Raw genomic sequence first — 24527 nt, forward strand, 5'->3', positions numbered from 1 at the left:
TAGAGAAAGTATCTGTGGTGCATGCGGAAGGTCCCAGGATCATATATCTGTAACCTTCCAACAGTTTGACTTCACCCCCAAAGGCACGCTCCTGCTTTGTCTCCCAAGACAGACGGAAGCCAGCAGACAGATAGGTAGTTTCAATTCTATCAATGCTTAATGGTTTTTTAATTGTTATTTTTTCTCCTTGTGTTTTGACCTGCCAGTGCCGGATTTAGGTATAAGCTAAACAAACTGTAGCTTTGGGCCCCACTTTCTTGGGGGCCCCCAAAAAAAATTAAAGGGGGAAAAATCTGGATGTACATTTCCAAAATATAAGATAAAAAACAAATAGAATAAAACCTACACACAGCAACAGTGTTTTGCGTTGTGTAGGCTCCTATGATGTAAGTCATGGGCCCCACCTACTAGCCTGCTCCCTAAAATATCACTGGTTTGCTCATTTCAATATATAGGGTGCCTATATTCTGCATGGACTGGTTGCAGGACAACATGTCCAAATGGCGTGAGGTACCTATTAGGTCCATAAATTAGCATATATTCAACACAAAAGCAGCGACCATTTGTTGTTGACAAAGGACAGCTGGACATATAAAGGGCCCCATTACCTTAGGTAGCTTAGGGCCTCATCAATCCTAAATCTGGCCCTGTTACCTGCTCTCATTTTTATCTGTAAGCCTCCTTGAGTCCCTGTCAGGGAAAAAGTCAAGGTACAATAATAATGACCGCTTTGAATTTACTTGCATTTGCATGGTTTTTGCCTAGGAAGAAGACGACGACATGGACAGCTACCAGGTAAATATCCTGCTAAAACTTTTCTCCTTTTGGATGCAAGTTCTTTAAGACCACGCGGTCCTAACATTCCTTCATCCATCAGAGCAATCAGCACTATAAGGTGGAAGTCACAAGCAAAGGCCAACACAGTCTCTGCCGCCACTATTTGAGTCTTCTTCTTCTTTGACAATCACTCAAATTATAAATTATATCACTGAAATGGTGACAGTTTTCTTCTTCTTTGGCGATCCCTCGTAGCTGAGTAAGATTGTCTTCCATAAACTCGGTATTAATAATGAGTCCATAAGTGACTGTGGAGGCCAATTCTGGATCCACATGTCCTTCCACAGTGGGAACATTGCTTTCCGGGCAGGAGCTGATCACGGTGTGGATTTGCCAAGTGTGCCTTCCTCTTAGCACGTTTCTCCCTTGCGTCCTGAGTTCGAGTGTTCAAAGCCCATGATACCTTTGGTAAAGGCTGTTCTCCAACTGGAGCACTCGCAGGCCAGTGGTTCCCAATTGTCGGTGTTTATACTACATTTTTTAAGATTTGCCTTGAGAGAGTCTTTAAACCTCTTTTGCTGACCACCAGCATTACGCTTTCCATTTTTAAGTTCAGAGTAGAGTAGTTGCTTTGGAAGACGATAACCAGGCATCCGCACAACACGACCGGTCCAACCAAGTTGATGTTGAAGAATCATTGCTTTGACGCTGGTGATCTTTGCTTCTTCCAGGGCACTGGCATTAGTTCGCCTTGTCTTCCCAAGTGATATGTAAATTTTTTGGGAGACACCGTTGATTGAATCTTTTGAGGAGTTGGAGGCTGTTCGAGTAACACAGTTTAGGCGCTTCCTCTCTGGGAACGGGTGGGTGGGACAGGGAATGGAGGATCTCTCCTAGGAAAAGAACAGGGCCTTCATGTTTCTGGTCCTCAAAGTCTACACAGAACCTGGTTTCTGCACATAAACATGTCCTCCATCCAGACAAGAGGCGTTGTCAGAATTCAAGGACATGTCCCAGCCAGACAAAGAAACACTCAAGAAGGTTGTGAAGGAAAACCACTGTGGGTTGTGGCCTGGGGAGACTTCTGAGGGCCAGATAGAGCGGTATGGGGGCCACATTTCAACCCTGGTTTACCTGTGTGTAAAGTGCGACCTCAGGGCGTGGCATTCTCCACCGCTCTCTCTGTGCGCAGTCTCGGAATCCTGCCTTTCCATCTCTGCTCACAAGCCGCTGCTTGCTTAAAAAATAAATCGAAATTAAGTGGTCTCAAACTTCTTTGCAGGACAGAGACCTGGAGAGGCTGCGTCGGAAATGGCTGAACACGCTTACGAAACGCCAGGAGTATTTAGATCAGCAGCTGCAGAAACTGGTTGGGAAGCCCGGTAAGGAAAAAATAGGGTTTCTGCTGCTGGTTGTTGGGAAGCAAATAGGCTGTGGGAAGAGTCCAGAGGTGGTGTTGTTGTTTAGTCGTGTCCGACTCTTCGTGACCCCCTGGACCAGAGCACGCCAGGCACTCCTGTCTTCCACTGCCTCCCGCAATTTGGTCAAACTCATGCTGGTAGCTTCGAGAACACTGTCCCACCATCTCGTCCTCCGTCGTCCCCTTCTCCTTTCCCAACAATGAAAAGCAATGACAAACCTAGACAGCATCTTAAAAAGCAGAGACATCACCTTGCTAACAAAGGTCCATATAGTTAAAGCTATGGTTTTCCCAGTAGTGATGTATGGAAGTGACCCCCTGGACCAGAGCACGCCAGGCACTCCTGTCTTCCACTGCCTCCCACAGTTTGGTCAAACTCATGCTGGTAGCTTCGAGAACACTGTCCCACCATCTCGTCTTCCGTCGTCCCCTTCTCCTTGTGCCCTCCATCTTTCCCAGAATCAGGGTCTTTTCCAGGAAGTCTTCTCTTCTCACGAGGTGGCCAAAGGATTGGAGCCTCAGCTTCAGGATCTGTCCTTCCAGTGAGCACTCAGGGCTGATTTCCTTCAGAAGGGAGAGGTTTGATCTTCTTGCAGTCCATGGGACTCTTCAGAGTCTCCTCCAGCACCAGAGTTCAAAAGCATCCATTCTTCTGCGATCAGCTTTCTTTATGGTCCAGCTTTCACTTCCTTACATCACTACTGGGAAAACCAGAGCTTTTACTCCAGAGGTAGACTACAAGATATATCACTCAAGCCTCAAGCCTCAAAGAGAGTCTGCCTCTGAGTGCTGCCCACAAACGACAGAGGAAGGTAGTGACCATAACACCCTGTTTGTCAGCTTCAATGGACATCTGACCCACCTGTGCCAAAGATCATCTGTCCCTCTTCGGGTCAATTTAATTCACATTTATGGGGCATGTAGGCCACTATGTTTTAATTGAGTTGAAAGAGCTCATAGGCTTCTCCCATGGAATTATAGTTCTCTGATAGGTGTGGATTCCCAGTTGGAGATCTCTAGCCCAGCCTTTCTGCAAGCTGCTGCCTTCCAGATGATTTGGGTTCTCGTGGTTGGGTGGGGGTTGGTCTAGATGACCGCTGGGGTCCCTTCCAATTCTGCAATTCTATGAATAGGATTCTGTGCTTAGGAGCCATTGCCCTGGAGCAGATCAGTGCCAGTTTAAGCTTCTGCCCTGGGGAAACCCATCTAAATTTATTATCACTGACATTATTATTATTATTATTAATTAATTAAATTGGCATATTCTTGTTATAACAGAAGCGCGCCCAGATAGTCCGTTGCTGCGCCATAAGATAGGTTTAAGGTGCCATTTAAGTCCTAGCTTTCATATCTCAGTTTCGGACACTGTTGCCCTGACAGAGCGATTGCCGCAGCGCAATGTTGAATTCCTCCCTTATAAAGCAGTTGCATGTTATATATGTATAAATGCAATTTTGAACCCAGTACAGGTGCTGACTGCTGCAAACGTGAACGTTTTGTAAACTCAAGTTTGGACAGCTCCTGTGTTTTTTAATTAACGAGCTTCTTGCCCCGGAGCACGGGGATTATTATTTTTTAAAACTTTTTTAAAACTTCATTTCTTTAAGGCATTTGGGGATGAGCCAACCCACAAAGTTCTCTGGGGGCTGCTCAGAAGTCGGATATTTCACAATATAAATCAAAACACTGAAAGTCAATTGCTCGGTTTCCTGCCTTAAAAAAATCAGCACCATTTATATTATATTTGGAGGGATGCGGGTCGTGCTGTGGGTTAAACCACAGAGCCTAGGACTTGCTGATCAGAAGGTCGGCGGTTCGAATCCCCTTGATGGGGTGAGCTCCCGTTGCTCGGTCCCAGCTTCTGCCAACCTAGCAGTTCGAAAGCACGTCAAAGTGCAAGTAGATAAATAGGTACCGCTCCGGCGGGAAGGTAAACGGCGTTTCCGTGCGCTGCTCTGGTTCGCCAGAAGCAGCTTAGTCATGCTGGCCACATGACCCGGAAGCTGTACGCTGGCTTCCTTGGCCAATAAAGCCAGATGAGCGCCGCAACCCCAGAGTCGGTCACGACTGGACCTAACGGTCAGGGGTCCATTTACTTTTTATATTATATTTGCAGAAACAAAGAAAGTCAGTAGACTTGATGGCAGGATTTAAATAAACGTTCACATTATCAGTATTAGAAAATAGCGAAATATTATAGTGTATTTACTTTCATTTTTATGTTTTTAGGCTTGGTGTTATGTTATTAATAGCTTTTTCTGTTAGGAGGTAACAAAGTGGGTGAAAAGAGAAAGAAATCAGAAGCGGAAGTTGGGGGAAGCCCTGGGGGGGGGGGGAGGAATATATAGTAAATGTTAAGAAATTGAGATGTATGTAATGAATGAAAAAGAAAAATGAATAATAATAAAAATCAGCACGGGGAGGGGATTTTAATGTATTTTTAATCTTTGTTGGAAGCTGCCCAGAGCGGCTGGGGAAACCCAGCCAGATGGGCTGTGTACAAATAAAAAAATATTATTATTATTTATTTATTTACTTACTTACTTACTTACTTACTTACTTACTATTTGCTGTTTTGGGAGCTCCCAGCCGACCTCCGAGCTGTGTCACAGCATAGGAGCCACGGGGCTGTTTGAGAAGCCGCGGCAGAAAGCTATAACTTTGTCGAACTCTTGCAGACAAAACAGAAGATGACACGGACCGGGAAGCCCAACTGCTGGAGATGAGGCTGACCCTGACGGAAGAAAGGAACGCGGTCATGGTGCCTTCCGCAGGGAGCGGGATTCCGGGAGCACCCGCTGAGTGGTAAGGCGCCTTTGCAATGAGGCCACCACAGAAGGGCTGCTTTTTGCAGCCTGCTTAGAAGAAAAGCTTTTGCCATGTGCCAAAACCTCATCTGTGTTGGCGTCAGCCTTCTTCTTCTTCTTTGGCGATCCCTTGTAGCTGAGTAAGATTGTCTTCCATAAACACGGAACAATGAGTCCATAAGTGACTGTGGAGGCCAATTCTGGATCCACATGTCCTTCCACAGTGGGGACATTGGTTTCCGGGCGGGAGTTGATCACGGTGTGGATTTGCCAAGCGTGCCTTCCTCTTAGCATGTTTCTCCCTTTCGTCCTAAGTTCGAGTGTCTTCAAAGCCCATGACACCTTTGGTAAAGGCTGTTCTCCAACTGAAGCGCTCGCAGGCCAGTGTTTCCCAATTGTTGGTGTCTATACTACATTTTTAAAGATTTGCCTTGAGAGAGTCTTTAAACCTCTTTTGCTGACCACCAGCATTACACTTTCCATTTTTAAGTTCAGAATAGAGTAGTTGCTTTGGAAGACTATCATCAGGCATCCGAACAACACGACCAGTCCAACGAAGTTGATGTTGAAGAACCTCTAGGGGAAGATAAGAAGGTTGTAGACTCTCCTTCCTTGGAGATTTTTAAGCAGAGATTGGATGGTCATCTGTCCTGGATGTTTTAGCTGAGATTCCTGCATTGCAGGGGGTTCGGCTAGATGATCCGTGGGGTCCCTTCCAGCTCTGCCTTTCTATGATGCTGACAGTGTTTCATAGTTAGGGGGCTGCCACCAAGAAGACCCTATTCCGAATTCCAATCATCTGGACTTCGTTAGGAGATGGTATGACCAAAAGGGGATCCCCAAACAGATCTGAACTTACTGGCAGGACTAATGCATTCCTACATGGTGGTGTGATCTCAGCGCTGATCTCTTTCCCTTGAACTCCCCTTTGCCTCTGCAGTGACCCTGAATAGCAGATCCATAGCCCCAGTTTGGGACCAGGCTGCCACACCTCCTTGCACTGAGGAAGGGAGGATTTTGCATTTGAATTCTTGGAATTTACTATTGACATCAGAACATAAGAAGATCCTGCTGGATCAGGACTGTGTCCCATCTAATAATAATAATAATAATAATAATAATAATAATAATACAGTGGTACCTCGGGTTAAGTACTTAATTCGTTCTGGAGGTCTGTTCTTAACCTGAAAATGTTCTTAGCCTGAAGCACCACTTTAGCTAATGGGGCCTCCTGCTGCCGCTGTGCTGCCGGAGCCCGATTTCTGTTCTTATCCTGAAGCAAAGGTCTTAACCTGAAGCACTATTTCTGGGTTGGCGGAGTGTGTAACCTGAAGCATATGTAAGCTGCAGTGTCTGTAACCCAAGGTACCACTGTAGTAGTAGTAGTAGTAGTGGTAGTAGTAGTAATAATAATAATAATAATAATAATAATAATATTTTATTTATATTCCGCCCTCCCCAGCCGAAGCCGGGCTCAGAGCGGCTAACAACAATAAAAGTAACACAGCATTCTAAAATCAATTCATTCTAAAATCAGTTCAAAATCAAATTAATGGCAACCATTGGGCTAGAGTTCTGTGAGGATTACCAAAGGAGGGGGTCAGGCTGTGCCTTGGCCAAAGTCCTGGTGGAACAGCTCTGTCTTGCAGGCCCTGCGGAAAGATGTCAAGTCCCGCAGGGCCCTAGTCTCTTGGGACAGAGCGTCCCACCAGATCGGGGCCAGTACTGAAAAGGCCCTGGCTCTGGTTGAGGGCAGCCTAACCTCCCCGTGGCCCGGGACTTCCAAGATGTTTTCGCTTGAAGACCGTAAGGTCCTCCGTGGGACATACCAGGAGAGGCGGTCCAGCATCCTGTTCTCACAGTGGCCAACTGGACACCCCAGTGGGAAACCCTCAAGCAGGATCTGAGCACAAGGGCAACTCTCACCTCCTGTGGCTTCCAGCAGCTGGCATTCAGAAGCATTGCTTCCTCCGGCTGTTGAAACTGTGGAACTCCCTGCCACATGAGGCACTGGTGGCCACCAACCTATGTGGCTTTAAAAGAGGATTCGGGAAATTCACGGAGGAAGAGAGGGCTATCAATGGTTACCGGCCAGGATGGCTGTGTTTTGCCTCCACGTTTTGAGGCGGCAACACTTCTGAGTACCACTGGCTGGGAAAAACAGAATGGGGGAGAGGCCTCTTGTGCTTGGATCCTGCTTATGGGTTCCCCGTAATGAGCATCTTGCTTGGTCGCTGAGGACAGGATGCCGGACTCGATGGGCCATTGGCCTTGATCCGGCAGGCCCTTCTAGCTTAACTATGTGGTTTAGTCGTTTAGTCGTGTCCGCCTCTTCGTGACCCCCTGGACCAGAGCACGCCAGGCACTCCTGTCTTCCACTGCCTACCACAGTTTGGTCAAACTCATGCTGGTAGCTTCGAGAACACTGTCCAACCATCTTGTCCTCTGTCGTCCCCTTCTCCTTGTGCCCTCCATCTTTCCCAACATCAGGGTCTTTTCCAGGGAGTCTTCTCATGAGGTGGCCAAAGTCTTGGAGCCTCAGCTTCAGGATCTGTCCTTCCAGTGAGCGCTCAGGGCCGATTTCCTTCAGGATGGAGAGGTTTGATCTTCTTGCAGTCCATGGGACTCTCAAGAGTCTCCTCCAGCACCATAATTCAAAAGCATCAATTCTTCGGTGATCAGCCTTCTTTGTGGTCCAGCTCTCACTTCCATACATCACTACTGGGAAAACCATAGCTTTTACTATACGGACCTTTGTTGGCAAGGTGATGTCTCTGCTTTTTAAGATGCTGTCTAGGTTTGCCATCGCCTTTCTCCCAAGAAGCAGGCGTCTTTTAATTTCGTGACTGCTGTCACCATCTGCAGTGATCCCCTTCATGGATCACTGCCTTGCCATGGCGAAGGGGCTTGAATAACTCAGAGAAGCTATGAGCTATGCCGTGCAGGGCCACCCAAGATGGACAGGTCATAGTGGAGAGTTTTGACCAAACGTGATCCCCCTGGAGCGGGAACCGGCAAGCCACTCCAGTATCCCTGCCAAGAAAACTCCATGGACAAAGGCAACAGGCATATAAAAGCTTAACTGTACAAGGGAGTAACTTGGCAGTGCAGAGAAGAGGATTTTCCCATCCCTGAGAGACAGGTGTGCCCTGCCGTGTCCCAGAAGCCACAGCAAAGCTTGAATTTGCGGAGTGACATTGGTTCCTCCTGCCTGAGATTCTTGAGAGGGTTTGAAATGACATCCGAGAGTGTGAAGGGCGAATGGGGAGGGTGGGGAAAGGGGAGGAAGGAAGGAAGGAAGGAAGGAAGGAAGGAAGGAAGGAAGGAAGGAAGGAGAGAAGGCAGAAAAAGGCGAAATGACCTGAATAATTTCCCGTAGGCTCCATATAACGCAAGCAGCGAAATGTCCTCTGCTTAAAGCAACCGGGTTATTAGCCAGAGTTTAATTATGATCCTCTGTTGGAACGGAATCAATATTTATTGCTGCTGCACTTTAGCTGATTTGAAAGAAAAATGGTAATGCTAATTGCCCGGTTCATTCACTTAAGAGGGGCCCCACTCCGCACTCGCGATAACCGCTTCGGTCAGAACATCGGCCTGGATTCCGGGTTTCACGTACCTCCCCACCCTGCCAGAATCCTCTGTAGTCAGCAGATATGCCACGAAATCTTTCATTCATGACACCGGTAATAGAATCAGGTCCAGCCTGCCCTGGCCTCCGGGTCACAGGAGCTGCAATTATCGGCAAGCCAGGAAATTCTACGCCCCAAACTGAATTTGAGGTCTGGTTAAGAGAGTGATCCGTCAGCCAGGGAGTCACCAGTTCAAATATCATGTCGGCCGTGAACTTACTTGAATGTTCTTAGGCAAACTAATATCCATTAGCCTGAATTAACACACACACACCTTCCAATCCCTTGCCTAATGAGAAAAGTAACGGCGTTTTTTAAAGGGTTCTTATAAAGATTCCTGAGATAATGTTTGTGAACTGTTCCAAGTACAGGGGGAAATGTCATATAAGTACCAGCTATTCTTATTTTTCAGGGACGCGGGTGGCGCTGTGGGTTAAACTACAGAGCCTAGGGCTTGCCGATCAGAAGGTCGGCGGTTTGAATCCCCGCGACGGGGTGAGCTCCCGTTCCTCGGTCCCTGCTCCTGCCAACCTAGCAGTTCGAAAGCATGTCAAAGTGCAAGTAGATAAATAGGTACCGCTCCGGCGGGAAGGTAAACGGCGTTTCCGTGCGCTGCTCTGGTTTGCCAGAAGCGGCTTAGTCATGCTGGCCACATGACCCGGAAGCTGTACGCTGGCTCCCTCGGCCAGTAAAGCGAGATGAGAGCCGCAACCTCAGAGTCGGTCACGACTGGACCTGATGGTCAGGGGTCCCTTTACCTTTACTATTATTATTTTTAGAACTTCTGTAGCCTTCTTTTCAACCTCCTCAAAGTCAAGGTTGGATTCGGTTCCGATTTTAACTGTGAGTGGCCTACAGATCGCTACAAACAAGAAGGGCCCTCCAGCCAGGCTTAGAATCTGAAAAGACACAGCACAGAAGGAAAGTGGATTGGGAGGGAGGAGGAAATAAGCAAACCCAGACACACGTTTTTGCTTCTAAGGAGGTTGAAACGTTCAAGGAACAAGGAGCCAAAAGTTGCTGGTCTCCCAGCTGCACCAGTGTAAAGGAGGAACATTTTAGCTGTATTCATGCTTTACCTTACATATTTTAGGTAAATGCCTGACGTGTTTTAAGATTACACCTGAACATGTTGAATGGAATCTTTGTCCACACCGCCTTGGTAAACGCCGGCTCTTGCAGATTCTAGAACCACAACAGCATTTCATATCTTAGCGAAGCTGTTTGCAGTTTGCAGAACACCTCCAAACCGACCTGAAGAATGGGAGGGAGCTGTTTCTGAGGGCCCGAGACTCTGCCTAGATCAGGGGTAGGCAACCTAAGGCCCGGGGGCCGGATGCGGCCCGATTGCCTTCTAAATCCGGCCCGTGGACGGTCTGGGAATCAGCGTGTTTTTACATGAGTAGAATGCCTGCTTTTATGTAAAATGCACCTCTGGGTTATTTGTGGGGCATAGGAATTCGTTCTCCCCCCCCCCAAAAAAAATATAGTCCGGCCCCCCCCAAGGTCTGAGGGACAGTGGACCGGCCCCCTGCTGAAAAAGTTTGCAGACCCCTGTATCTAGTCCTTACCCTGCCCACCCCCTAATATTCCTAAGAGGGTCTCTTCTCTAGTCTTCCAAGAGTGGCTGGGAGGCAGGAAACGGTTCTCCTTTCCTCCCACTCTTCAGTTTTAATCTGAAATCTTAGGTGCCGTATTGCTCCCAGAGCTCAGAAACCCCACGCCCTAATGAAATTCCCTGTCGCAAGAACGGTGGGAGTTTCGAACACTGCAGGGGAAGTCTTTCAGCTTTCCAGGTGGAATGACTTCCCCTCTCCTGCCCCCCATAGATGCTGTTCAACGTGGGGGTTCCCATGACTCCCCCAACACACCCTGAGTCAATTTCACACATGCATGGGGGGAGCGAAAGCCCTGAGGTGCAAGCAGAGGTCCTTGCATGGTCTTCCCCGATGGGGACTCATTATAGTAGCACAGAATTGTAGTGTTGGGACCCCAAGGCTCATCTAGTCCAACCCCCGTAATGCAGGAATCCCAGCTGGGAATCAGCGGGTTTTTACATGAGTAAAATGTGTCCTTTTATTTAAAATGCATCTCTGGGTTATTTGTGGGGCATAGGAATTCGTTCATTTTTTTTCTCTTCAAAATATAATCCAGCCCCCCACAAGGTCTGAGGGACGGTGGACTGGCCCATGGCTGAAAACGGTTGCTGACCCCTGGCCCTTGGCCCAGATAATATTTCTGCCGCTTGCCCTTTGCAGATAGCTGTGAAAAACCGTGCCTCTTAATGCCTTTGGCCCATGGCTTTGCAGCATCTGTGTGACAGAGAGAGTGGTTTAAATTAGCTTGTTTATTTTGCAATTATCCAACTACATGCGCTTGGAGTAAGCAGCGTGGGGAAGCTCCTTAGCATTTGACAGCAACTCGCACTCATTTCTGCTACCGGGTTGAAAAGAGGCCCCGAAAGTACTGAATGTCCTCTGCGTCTAGCTGAGTAAATTGAGATGAAGCCACAGCCCACCAAGGTTATCGTTGCCTTGACCTACAATTGCCCGGGTACCGAATGTAATAACACGGTTGCTGTGATGCTCCCGGCGACGTGCTCTGTGTTAAATCTGCCTCCATTGATATGCCAGTGTTGACTGCGTCTCTCTCTTTTAGGACCCCTGTGCCAGGTATGGAGACGCACATCCCAGTCATCTTCCTTGATTTAAACGGTAAGTGAGATCAGAAATGACAGCACTTGAGGGATGTGGAAAGGAATGCAGCAAGAATTGCGTTGGGGGCAGGGAGTGAATGACAAGCAGGCGTTCCGAGTGGTTGCTCCTGGTGTCAGTCAACCATCGAACTGTCCCCAAAACTAGGTCCTATGTACCACTTTTGTATCATCATCATCATCATTATTATTATTATTATTCAATTTATAAACCACCGTTTATCCAAAGGTCTGAGGGTGCTGTGCAACACGGAGAGCATAATTTATGCAGCAAAATGATAAAAGCATAAAACGTAATAATGCACAGCACGTTAATGAAATTTTGAGAAATGCGGGTATACAAATTTACACAAATAGTAATAATAATAATTGAAATAATCATACCAGCAGTCACCTCCACACACATTTAACAAGCCGTAGATTAATAATAATAATAATAATAATAATAATAATAATAATAATTTATTATTTATACCCCGCCCATCTGGCTGGGCTTCCTCTGCCACTCTGGGCAGCTTCCAACAGAACACTAAAATACAATAACCTATTAAACATCAAAAGCTTCCCTAAACAGGGCTGCCTTCAGATGTCTTCTAAAAGTTTGGTAGTTTTTCTCTTTGACATCTGGTGGGAGGGCGTTTCACAGGGCGGGTGCCACTACTGAGAAGACCCTCTGCCTGGTTCGCTGTAACTTGGCTTCTCGCAGGGAGGGAACTGCCAGAAGGCCCTCGGCGCTGGACCTCAGTGCCTGGGCTGAGCGATGGGGGTGGAGACGCTCCTTCAGGTATACTGGACCGAGGCCGTTTAGAGCTTTCAAGGTCAGCACCAACACTTTGAATTGTGCTCAGAAATGTACTGGGAGCCAGTGTAGGTCTTTCAGGAGTGGTGTTATATGGTCTCAGCGGCCACTCCCAGTCACCAGTTTAACTGCCGCATTCTGGATTAGTTGTAGTTTCCGGGTCACCTTCAAAGGTAGCCCCACATAGAGCGCATTGCAGTAGTCCAAGTGGGAGATAACCGGAGCATGCACCACTCTGGCGAGACAGTCTGCGGACAGATAGGGTTTCAGCCGCCTGCGTATCAGATGGAGCTGGCAGACAGCTGCCCTGGATACAGAATTGACCTGCGCCTCCACGGACAGCTGTGAGTCCAGAATGACTCCCAGGCTGCGCACCTGGTCTTTCAGGGGCACAGTTACCCCATTCCGGACCAGGGAGTCCTCCACACCCGCCAACCATCTAACTGTCCAAAAAACTGTCCTAGGTACCACTATTGTATTACTATTATTATTATTCAATTTATAAACCACCGTTTATCCAAAGGTCTGAGGGTGCTGTGCAACACTGAGAGCATAATTTACGCAGCAAAATGATAAAAGCGTAAAACATAATAATGCACAGCACGTTAATGAAATTTTGAGACCTGCGGGTATAAGGCGGTATACAAATTTACACAAATTGTAATAATAATAATTGAAATAATCATACCAGCAGTGTCCCCCCCCCCACATTTAACAGGCCTTAGATTGTTTAGTAATGCCCATTTCATAGAAGAAACGTTGGCAATGAAGAAGAAGAAGAAACGTTCCCAAACAAGAGGGAAAAGGGTGCACGTCTTCCCAAAATCATAATGCATATAAAAAAAGCAGCCCCTGCCCTCTGTTAAGGAACAAGAGCAAAACCCTCAATTTGGTTAATCTGCCTGTTTTCTGCTCTGGCGCCACCTGCTGTTCGTCTCCTTGCCTGCTGACCAACCAGTTGGGCACCAGCTACAGTGGTGCCCCGCAAGACGAATGCCTCGCAAGACGAAAAACTCGCTAGACGAAAGGGTTTTGCGTTTTTTGAGTCGTTCCGCAAGACGAATTTCCCTATGGGCTTGCTTCGCAAGACGAAACGTCTTGCGAGTTCTTGCGAGTTTGTTTCCTTTTTCTTAAAGCCGCTAAGCCGTTAATAGCCGCTAAGCCGCTAAGCCGCTAATAGCCGCTAAGCCGCTAATAGCCGTGCTTCATAAGACGAAAAAACCGCAAGACGAAGAGACTCGCGGAACGGATTAATTTCGTCTTGCGAGGCACCACTGTACCACTGTTTATATTGCAGGAGTTGCTGTTGGTGGAGAGGGTTTGCCTTGCCCACAGTTTCCTGTTCAGCTTGCAACCCAGGGTTTCCCAGGTCCTCTGTGCTGCAGTTGCTCAGCACATCCTGAACTTCTCTCTCCCTCTCTTTCTACAGCGGATGACTTCAGCTCTCAGGATAACCTTGACGAGCCAGAAGCTGGCGGCTGGGACGCCACCCTGGTTGCCGAAGACGAGGACGAATTCTTTGAGCTGCAGATTGTGAAGCACCACGAGAGCGAGGTAAGGCACGGAACGAGTCGTAAACTCCATTCCCAAGGCTGCCTACGGAGCAGCGTTAACAGCAGCCCTGGGAGAGATGTGACCAGTATCTGTTCTTCGTACAGTGGTACCTTGGTTCTCAAACATAATCCGTTCAGGAAGTCTGTTCCAAAACCAAAGCGTTCCAAAACCAAGGCGTGCTTCCCCATAGAAAGTAATGCAAAACAGATAAATTGCAAACAGATAAAAACATTGGCAGGATTATTGTAATAAGCTGCAGTTTGAGAAGAGTATATATTTAAAGTAGATAAACAAATGAGCAAATTAGCTGAATTTGGATATGCATAAGACATATACAGTAAAAAACAACTTTAACGAACCGCAGAAAGAGGGGGGAAGGAAGTCAAGTTTTGAAATGTTAAAACAATTGTAAAATTAATGAAATGTATAAACCTGAAAAGTAAAAAATAAGTTATTATTTTAAAAAGGCCTGACGGGGGAAAAAAACCAGCCTTCAGGAAGGACAAGGAGGGAGCAAGTCTAACTTCACTAGGCAGGGAGTTCCAAAGTTTGGGAGCGGCCACTGAGAAGGCCCTTTCCCCATCAAAAGAGTCCTCTTACTTAAACCTGTTGCAGTTGTGAGCCTCTTTGAGTGTGGTTTCACACCGGAAATGTGGCTTGCAGAGAAACACGGATGTTGGTGTGTTGACCGAGGATGTTGTGTTTGTGTGTTGTTTCGCAGGTGAAGGCCGAAGCTTCCTGGGACTCCACAGTCCACAACTGCGCGCAGCTCAGCAGAGGAACAGCCGCTGAGCAGAGGGTCTTCCTGATTGTCCGAGTGACCGTACAGCTCAGCCACCCGGCCGAGATGCAGCTGGTCCTGCGCAAGCGGATTTGTGTCAGCGTCTACGGCAAGCAGGTACAGCAGCCTTCCTAGGCGTTCATTATCTCCATTTGCTCTCGGCGTGACGCAGTTGCACGCCTAGAAGCATTGCTGCCATTGCGGCGAGCAGGAAATCGCAAGGCATGGCTTTGATGAAGCCGATGTCTCTTAACGTGGGACGAGGGGGAAATATTGGAGCAAAGCTCTACTTCTTGCTAACAGCAGCTGTCTCAAAGCAGCCAGTTGTAGGAGTGCAAATATCCAGAGTGTGGGGTCAGGTGGGATTACTATGAGGAATTATAAAATATGCATCAAGCCATTGTGTCCACTGTGAAAGCATGGCGTTGACTGGGTTTAATTCATTGGCAATAATTTCTGATCAAATCCCACAACCCTCTGCATCTCTGGCCATTTCCTCTACTGTCCATTTCTCTTGCTTGACAAGTCACGTACACAGCCCAGCTGCCAGTTGCTTCGCCAGTCAGGCATCCTGGGCCATCAAAGACAGTGGGCAGTTTCTTTGATGTAGCTTTTCTGATATGTTAATCTTAGGATGTTAATCATAGGGCCAGGAAACAGATCTCACCTGAAGGCGATAATGATCGCTGTCTTCCTCGCCATCCTCCTTATCGTGTATATTGCTTATCGCCTGCGGGGTTGCCAGACGCACTCCTTTGTAGTTCTGTTTTGTTTACCCCAGAAATATGTGTGCTTAATTAGTTTTGGTAGTTTAACTTTGTCCCCACGTGGGTTTGTTGAAATGCTCAGAAGAAATCTGATTGGTTCTTACGAACACTCTGTAAAAAGTTCTTTTGTGAGTAAAACGACCTGGGCCAGGGGGTGGAGAGACAGATTATTATACGCACCCTTCCCAGAGTCTTGCTCGTTCAAGCCTCTGGGTGTATTCTTATTCATCAGAGCTCAATCCTTCCTTTACTTCGGGAATGCCTCAGCCGATCGGGCGCAGGGGGAGGTGAGTGTGCCCTGCGCCCAGGGGTGAGACCAGCTGGGGCAGGACACGCCGGAGTCTGCCTGCCCCCTCCCACTCAGCCGCCCCACAGCTAAGGGGGAGACGGCAGGCGGGCTGTTCGGGGCATCACAGAGCCTGCGCACACCCAATCCACCATGTCTCTCCCAGGAGAGATGCGTGGCTCGGGCACACTGCAGGCCCTGCGGTGAGTGCCACCCGGCATTTTGTCACCCCCCTCAATGGTGACACCTGGGGCTGCCCGCCCCCACCGCACCCCCCTTCCTCCGCCCCTGCCTCAAAAGAAATGACTGCCTTTCTAGTCGAGTGTTTTCAATTAAAAATGACTTTTGGCGTGTCCCCTTTCCTCTGCTTCTTTGATCCCTGGGGATTTGGAAAAGGGATTCACTGGCTTCACCCTCCAGCTTTGGGACTCATCCGTGGAGCTTAACCCTCTTGCCTCAACTGACTCTCTCTCTTTCCTTTTCCTCCTCTCTTCCTCGCTCCGGGCTCCCTGGCAGTCGCCAGAATGCTGCAGAGAGGCTTCAGGAGGGTAGTAACCCATTGCTGATTCTGCCCCCGTGCCAATAGCCTCTTTCTGCATGGCTTCGATGTGTGCAAGGAGCTGAAGTACCCAGGACTGCTTGTGTTGTAGCATCCTTTGCCACTGGAATAAGATGCTTCATTCATTCCCCTTGCTGCCTTGTGAGGTTTGGGGGCTTTTTTGTGAACAGGCACTGTTGGGCAGGTTGTATACTTTCATGGGCCTTTGCTGCATGCGAGCAACCTGTGCTTCAGCAAATCTACGTTGCCAGCAGGTCACCCCATCTCTTGTCATCTCATGTAGCCAGCTTTGTTTTGGCGGCGTTTGTGACCTCCCTTTTCTGTTGCCCTGTGTGCTGGGATGTGGCTATTGTGACTGGAACGTGAGGTATGCGTGTGTGCTTTTTTCCCTGCCTGACTTTACAAGGACAAGTAGGAATAGAGGAAGCGGCCTTCTATCTAGCCCAGCGCTGTCCACACTGACTGCCAGAGTCTGTCCATGGTTTCAGACAGATTATTTCCTAGTCCTAAGGTAAAGGGTAAAGGGACCCCTGGCCATTAGGTCCAGTCGTGGACGACTCTGGGGTTGCGGCGCTCATCTTGCTTTATTGGCCGAGGGAGCCAGCATACAACTTCCGGGTCATGTGGCCAGCATGACTAAGCCGCTTCTGGCGAACCAGAGCAGCACACAGAAATGCCGTTTACCTTCCCGCCAGAGCGGTACCTATTTATCTACTTGCATTTTGATGTGCTTTCGAACTGCTAGGTTGGCAGGAGCAGGGACCGAGCAACGGGAGCTCACCCCGTTGCGGGGATTTGAACTGCCGACCTTCTGATCAGCAAGTCCTAGGCTCTGTGGTTTAACCCACAGCGCCACCCGCGTCCCTACCTAGTCCTACCTAGAGATAAAAAAAGGTAAAGGACCCCTGACAGTTAAGTCTAATTGCAGACGGCTTTGGGGTTGCGGCGCTCATCTCTCTTTACTGGCCGAGGGAGCTGGCGTTTGTCCGCAGACAGTTTTTCCGGGTCATGTGGCCAGCAGGACTGAGCCGCTTCTGGCGCAACGGAACACCGAAAGCAGAGCAGCGCATGGAAACGCCGTTTACTTTCCCGCCGGAGTGGTACCTATTGATTTATTTGCACTTTTTGGCGTGCTTTCAAACTGCTAGGTTGGCAGGAGCAACAGGAGCACACCCCGTCATGGGGATTCGAACCTGGAACCCTTTGCATTCAAAGCAGGTTGCTCTGCCACTGAGCCATGGCCATTTTCCCTAAGTGAATTCAGATGGGTCACCTGTCTTCCTGGGACTCCACAGTGCACCACAGAAGTTCACTCAAGCAGTTAAGCTCACTGCAGGAAACAACTAGGTAGCAGAGATAGGTTTTACTTGGCATACACACACAGACACAAAAACTATTTACAGTTGCTACAAGAAGTCTCCACTCTCTGAGCCCAGAGAGGGTTCCGGCTTACAAAGACGGGGTCCACACAGCAAGTGTAAAGTCCAGTTGCTCACAAAGTCCTGCAACTGCAAGAGTTCTCTCGATTCCAGAAGTCTTGCAAGATGAGCTCCTCACGAAGCCTTCCACATTTGCACAGGATCTCTCCAACAGTCTCCATGTCTCCCGCAGATCCTCCTGTACTCCCCAGCAAGGACTGCTGTGACTTGAGCCCTTATCTACCCAGCGCCACTGTTCTGGTTTGCCCAGCAACACAGATAAGGCTGTCACACAGTGCCTGCAGCTGCACTGTGAGGTGGTGGGGAACCATATTTCTGATGACTCACGGAAAATTAACCCCTTTCCCTCTTTCCTTACCATCATCATCCCAAAATAGCCAGTTATGTCTGAGGGCCATTGCTAAGAACACGTTTGGGATGCACTGGTGATGTGTCAAAAATACCGTATTTTTCGCCCTATAGGGTGCACCGGCCACAGGGCGCACCTAGGTGGTTTTTTTGGGGGGGGGGGAATAAAGGAAAAAAAGCCCGAGCTTCCCCTGACCGCAGCCCCCAGAATAGGCTGCTATCCGCAAGCCTAGGGAGCCCGGCGGGAACTTGCGGATATCTGCCCGAAGCCCGGGGCGCGCTCCACTGCGCTCCCCGGGTTTCGGGCTGCAGGCTGCTGTCCGCAAGGCTTGCAGATAGCTTCCTGAAGCCTGGAGAGCGAGAGGGGTTGGTGCGCACAGACCCCTCTCGCTCTCCAGGCTTCAGCGAAAGCCTGCATTCGCCCCATAGGACACACACACATTTCCCCTTCATTTTTGGAGGGGGAAAAGTGCATCCTATAGGGCGAAAAATACGGTATATATTTTACACTGCCCCTGATCTTCCCCTTTGTGCACAGGTCTTTGCAAGAGGGCTCTGCTCCATGGCCTTTTGCGTTCTGAGGACAGACAGGTATCTGTGAAGAGGTTAGATGGATGCCCTCGCTGCAGAGTGCTTAGCCTAGAGAGGCACCCCAGCCCTCACCGGGTGCATACTTGCACTCATGCAGCGCTCGCCTCTCGCATTATTATTATTCTTTTAAGCCCCTGAGCTGTGATCTGGATGAGCAGCTCTTTTCCCACCCTGAAACTTAGGGTGCTGTTGTGGTTTGTGCGACGGTTTTTAACTTCCTTAACTGAGTATCGGTTGGGTTTCCTTACGTCATCCCTTGTGCTTTTCCGTGCTGGGGGGAGATGGGGGAATAAGTCCTCGCAGCCCGCGCAAGAGATGCGAGCGAAACAAAAGAAATGCCTCGCAATGCAGAGGGTTGGACTAGATGGCCTCTGAGGTGCCTTGCACCTCTACAATTCTATGATTCTGTGATGCTTTTCCTTTCCATCCCATAACCTCTGGGCCTGTTTCACGGTCAGTTCTCCTGGGGTCATATGAACCCCCTGCTCCTTGAATGCACTTAAATATCTCATTTCCCCATGTTTCTGTTCAGCTGCTAGTTTTGGGGGGGGACAGTTTGGAAGTGGAGCATTTGGGGGAATTGCAAAACTTCACCCGCCCACCTTCGCAGGAACTGCCTGCTGATTCCCAGCAGCCATTGACAACAGCCTTCTCCTCCCTGAAGAGCTCTTTATTTTATTTTATTTTTTTATTTTATTTATTTATTCAAAAGAAATTTTAATACATTTATACATACATATTACAGATATACAAACAAACATCCATTTCATACAATCCTTAAAAATATTCCTACATACCCACATTCAATCCCGCACATACTTCCTTTTCCCACCATCGTCCCTCACCCCACCCTGTGCTAGACTTCCAATCTACTCAATTGAAATTTCTTTCCATTTCTATTACAGTGGTACCTCGGGTTAAGTACTTATTTCGTTCCGGAGGTCCATTCTTAACCTGAAACTGTTCTTAACCTGATGCACCACTTTAGCTAATGGGGCCTCCTGCTGCTGCCGCGCCGCCAGAGCACGATTTCTGTTCTCATCCTGAAGCAAAGTTCTTAACCTGAAGCACTATTTCTGGGTTAGCGGAGTCTGTAACCTGAAGTGTATGTAACCTGAGGTACCACTGTATTGTATTTTATTTTATTTTATTTTATTTTATTTTATTTTATTTTATTTTATTTTATTTTATTTTATTTTATTTTATTATTTTATTTATTTTAAAAGAAAATTTAATACATTTATACATACATATTACAGATATACAAACAAACATCCATTTCATACAATCCTTAAAAATATTCCTACATACCCACATTCGATTCCTTTTCCCTCCACCATCCCTCACCCCACCCTGTGCTAGACTTCCACTCTACACAATTACAATTTCTTTCCATTTCTATTACTTTCTTTCACACACTATTAAACCAACTTTCTACTTGGTTTTCTGTTACACATTGTTATCCATATTATTTGATATTTCAGTATTTTTAGCGGAACTTGTTTATTCTAATATGATTTATTCAAGATGATTTTGCAAATATTCTTTAAACACCTTCCAATCCCCTGAGGAGCTCTCAAGTTCGGATCTTTCCCAGCCCTTTCTCCCAGAGGTGGTTGTGCTGGAGATGTTGAGCATCAGACACGGGACCTTCTGCTTTGCAGATCATGACCTCCACTCCTCAGCTGTGACCCCCTCTGTATTTTCCACACCCCAGCCACGGGCAACACCCTCCACAAATTCCTTTCCTGCGCTGCCTGCGGAGCTCATTGGGCTTCTTAGCTATTCAGCGCCGCCACCGACGTGCAGCCCAAATGTGCATTTCAAAAGCGTATCAATAACCTTCCGATGCGCCCAGTCGTTTTGCAGCAAGCTGGGGATGACTCATCTCTGCATTAATTCAGGAGTCGGGATTTTAACCTCGCGAGGCACCCTGTCAGCATAAACAACGGCTCTGCCCCATCTTAAATCATTGCTGGCAATGATCTCTGTGGCCAAGGATTCAGTGGCCAGACTCGTCTGCAATTCGAAGCACAAATAACTCTGAGCTCACGAGAAAAAAGATAGAGGCTTGCGCTGGTTCTGCAGGTTAAGTCGTCACCTTCCTAGGTTTTCTGTAACTCATTTGTTCATTTGCAGCATTTATACCCTGCCCAAAGAGGCCAAAAGCTAACTAAAATCAGTTCTAAGACAGTCCCTGCCTCGTGATCTGGAAAGACACGACACACAAGGAAAAAGGGAAGAGGAGGGAAGAGGGGGAAGCAAGCACAAGTTCTTCAAGTTGCTGTTTTTACAATGTAATTCCTTCTATGCACACTCTGGGTTGTCTGGAAGAGCAGCAACTCCTCCCCGATATCGGTGTTGGTTCTGGCTGACTTGCCTCTGATAAAGAACAGTAACCCCCCCAGAAACATCCCCCCCCCAGGTTAGATCTAGGAGCAGAGCTGGTGGCCAGGAGCACACAATTTTCCCCTTGCAGGAGGGGTAGTTACCCTCCTCCTTCACTGATGCCACTGGCAGATCCGATGGTCTTGCCCTCCCTGGTGCCAACATCCAGACGCGGTCATCTATGCAAACCAGATGACCAGACTCGGTCATCTATGGCCTAGGACCCTCGTACCCAGGGGACCACCTCTCCTGGTATGTCCCACGGAGGACCTTACGGTCTTCAAACAAAAACATCTTGGAGGTCCCGGGCCACAGGGAGGATAAGCTGGTCTCAACCAGAGCCAGGGCTTTTTCGGTTGTGGCCCCGATCTGGTGGAACGCTCTGCCACAAGAGACTAGGGCCCTGCGGGACCTGACATCTTTCCGCAGGGCCTGCAAGACAGAGCTGTTCCACCAGGCCTTTGGCCAAGGCACAGTCTGACCCCCTCCTTTGGTAATCCTCATAGAACTCTAGCCCAACGGTTGCCATTAATTTGATTTTGACTTGATTTTAGAATGCTGTGTTACTTTTATTGCTCTTAGCCGCTCTGAGCCCGGCTTCGGCTGGAGAGGGTGGGATATAAATAAAATTCTATTATTATTTTATTAAACGTACCATTTGCGCCAGCGCTAGAAACTTGAGGTCAATTCACATGTTTGCTTTCTGGGGAATCTAAGCATCTCTAACCATTACAAATCATGTTTTCAATGTGGCACAGAGCCTCTCAGACACACTCAGTCCCACAGATCCTTCTACCTGCCAGAAAGATTTGGGGGTTGGGGGTCCCCAGAAACCAGGACAACCGGCATATAGTTCGGTGTGTGAATGTCCTCCACCACCCGAGGCACCAAATGCAGAGCTATGCATGCTTTCCTTTGATACCTGTATCCCAGGGGGTTGGACTAGATGGCATCTGGGGTCCCTTCGGGTTTTCTTCCCCTCCGCTGCCTCCACCCCCAAAGAAGAAGCGACTTTTCCTTTTAAGAATAGTTCTTGGTTTTTATATTTAGAAAATACAATTCCTTGCATGTTCTAAAAGGTTGCCATGGGTTTAGGTAAAGGTAAAGGGACCCCTGACCATTAGGTCCAGTCGTGACCGACTCTGGGGTTGCGCGCTCATCTCGCTCTATAGGCCGAGGGAGGTAGCGTTTGTCTGCAGACAGCTTCCGGGCCATGTGCCTAGCATGACTAAGCCGCTTCTGGCGAACCAGAGCAGCGCATGGAAACGCCGTTTACCTTCCCGCTGGAGTGGTACCTATTTATCTACTTGCACTTTGACATGCTTTCGAACAGCTAGGTTGGCAGGAGCAGGGACTGAGCAACGGGAGCTCACCCTGTCGCAGGGATTCGAACCGCCGACCTTCTGATCGGCAAGTCCTAGGCTCTGTGGTTTAACCCACAGCGCCACCCGTGTCCGGATCAATTTGAATATAATTGCTTAAAAGCAGGTGGCAAATCAACTAAAACCTTTCTCAGCTGGCTGGTGATCACACTTGTGCAAATGTTTGTTTTGGGTGGAACAGGAACAGGAATTGCAGGTTGCAAAAGGCCTCTATTTTGTGTTCCTTCGAGTGGAATGGGAGCTGCTTGTTCTTCTCTCGCGCTAAGCGGCTGCTGATGTGCTTATTGGCTTCATCCCCTTGTATTTGCCATCAACTTATTTGAAGCTGCAAGTTTTCCTCTTTCCCCCCCACTCCCAGGGTTTTGCTCAGAGTTTCCTGAGAAGAATGTCTTACCGAAGTTCCGTTCCTGGTTGTGGAGTCACCTTTGAAATCGTCTCAAATATCCCAGAGGTGAATATTTTAATTTTTTTGCAGAGCAAACCTCTTCCCTCAACTGCTGTCGTATAGTTGTACAGTGGACGCTCGGGTTGCGAACGTGATCCGTGTGGGATGCGCGTTCCCAACCTGCGTCTGCGCACGCGTGGGTTGCAGTTTGGTGCTTCTGCGCATGTGCAAATCACTTGAACTATGAAGAATTGGATAAGATGACAGGAAGGAGTCAAAACCTGCGGGATCAGAGATTCTCAGAGGACTGGAGTAAATATAGGAATTATTTGAAAAGCAAATGTAATCAACAGATTACACTAGTAGGATTGCAAGAAGTTTTGTAAGGACTCTGCGAAATTTTGCAGAGAAAACTATGATAAGAATTATTAGTGAAGTTAGTATTAAATGTAATACTGAAAATAATGAAATGCAGATTAAGTGATAAAGACTGGAAAATCTTTCAGATGCAGTTGATGGAAGTCCAAAACATTGTATAAGATAAGAAAGTATGTTATATGATTTTTGGAAATCATTTGTAAAAATATTAATAAAAATAAAATTATTATTATTATTATTATTGGAGCGTGGTTAACTCCGGGCGGCTTGTCTTCCTTCCAGGATGCCCAGGGGGCAGAGGAGAGGGAGGCCCTGGCGAGAATGGCCGCCAACGTTGAGAACGCAGCTTCAGCCGATTCGGAAGCCCGGATAGAGAAGTACCTTCGGAGTGTCCTGGCCGTTGAGAACATCCTTACTTTGGACAGGTTGCGTCAGGTGAGCAGATGCCGAGTCGAAACGCCACGTGGCCATTGGTTTGCTGTGGAGTTGGGGCCTCTGATGCAAAATCACAGAACCCGGGGAATACTTCCCCTTGCATTCCTCAGGTTGCGAACGTGATCCGTGTGGGATGCACGTTCGCAACCCACAGCGTTCACAACCCGAAGTGGCGCATCTATGCACGCGCGGGTTGTGATTCGGCGCTTCTGCGCATGCGCAAAGTGCGATTTACAGCTTCTGCGCATGCGCGACCCCCGAAACCCGGAAGTAACCCTTTCCAGTACTTCCGGGTTTCAACCCGAAAAAACGCAACCTGAAGCGTCTGTAACCCGAGGTATGACTGTAAATGGATAACTTTTTATGAAATAAATGGATAAATATTTTTTGGGAGACTATTACGTTTGTAGTCCTCATATCTGCAAAGAACAGGTGCTGGTGTGTCATCATCCCACCCCCCTGTCTTCGTTCAGCTCAGGTATTTACCATGCCTCTTGTTTCTGAAAGACTTACATTGGTCCAAAAAAAGACCTACATTGGCTCCCAGTACGTTTCTGGGCACAATTCAAAGTGTTGGTGCTGACCTTGAAAGCCCTAAATGGCTTTGGCCCAGTATACCTGAAGGAGCGTCTCCACCCCCATCATTCAGCCCGGACACTGAGGTCCAGCTTTGAGGGCCTTCTGGCGGTTCCCTCCCTGCGAGAAGTGAGGTCACAGCGAACCAGGCAGTGGGCCTTCTTGGTGGTGGCACCCGCCCTGTGGAAATAGTTTCCCATTTGGTTGTGTATTTTTTTGATGTGGTTTATTTATTGTTTATGACTTTTATATTATGTAAATCTTGTCATGCTGTAAGCCACCTTGAGCATTGTTTTTTTAAATGTGGAAAGGCGGCATACAAATAATAATAAAAAATATGATAAAATGTCAAGGAAATAAGCAACTATCTGACTTTTAGAAGACACCTGAAGGCAGCCCTGTTTAGGGAAGCTTTTAATATTTGATGGATTATTGTATTTTAATATTTTGCTGGAAGCCGCCCAGAGTGGGCAGGGTATAAATAAATTATTATTATTATTATTATTATTA

The 24527-nt window shown here is 47.9% G+C and overlaps 1 protein-coding gene across 1 annotated transcript in view; it reads left to right on the forward strand.

The window, feature by feature from the left end:
• KIF13B (kinesin family member 13B) overlaps positions 1 to 24527 on the forward strand; it is a 124382-nt gene that overhangs the window by 62981 nt on the left and 36874 nt on the right. Inside the window, 8 exon segments of the mRNA XM_081001252.1 lie at positions 766 to 795; positions 2060 to 2159; positions 4876 to 5002; positions 11295 to 11350; positions 13578 to 13702; positions 14424 to 14600; positions 22602 to 22694; positions 23289 to 23441. Of these exon segments, the coding sequence (XP_080857378.1) occupies positions 766 to 795; positions 2060 to 2159; positions 4876 to 5002; positions 11295 to 11350; positions 13578 to 13702; positions 14424 to 14600; positions 22602 to 22694; positions 23289 to 23441 (861 nt within the window).

The sequence above is a fragment of the Podarcis pityusensis genome (assembly GCF_964106645.2).
Source record: "Podarcis pityusensis genome assembly, chromosome: 3".
NCBI lineage: Eukaryota > Metazoa > Chordata > Lepidosauria > Squamata > Lacertidae > Podarcis > Podarcis pityusensis.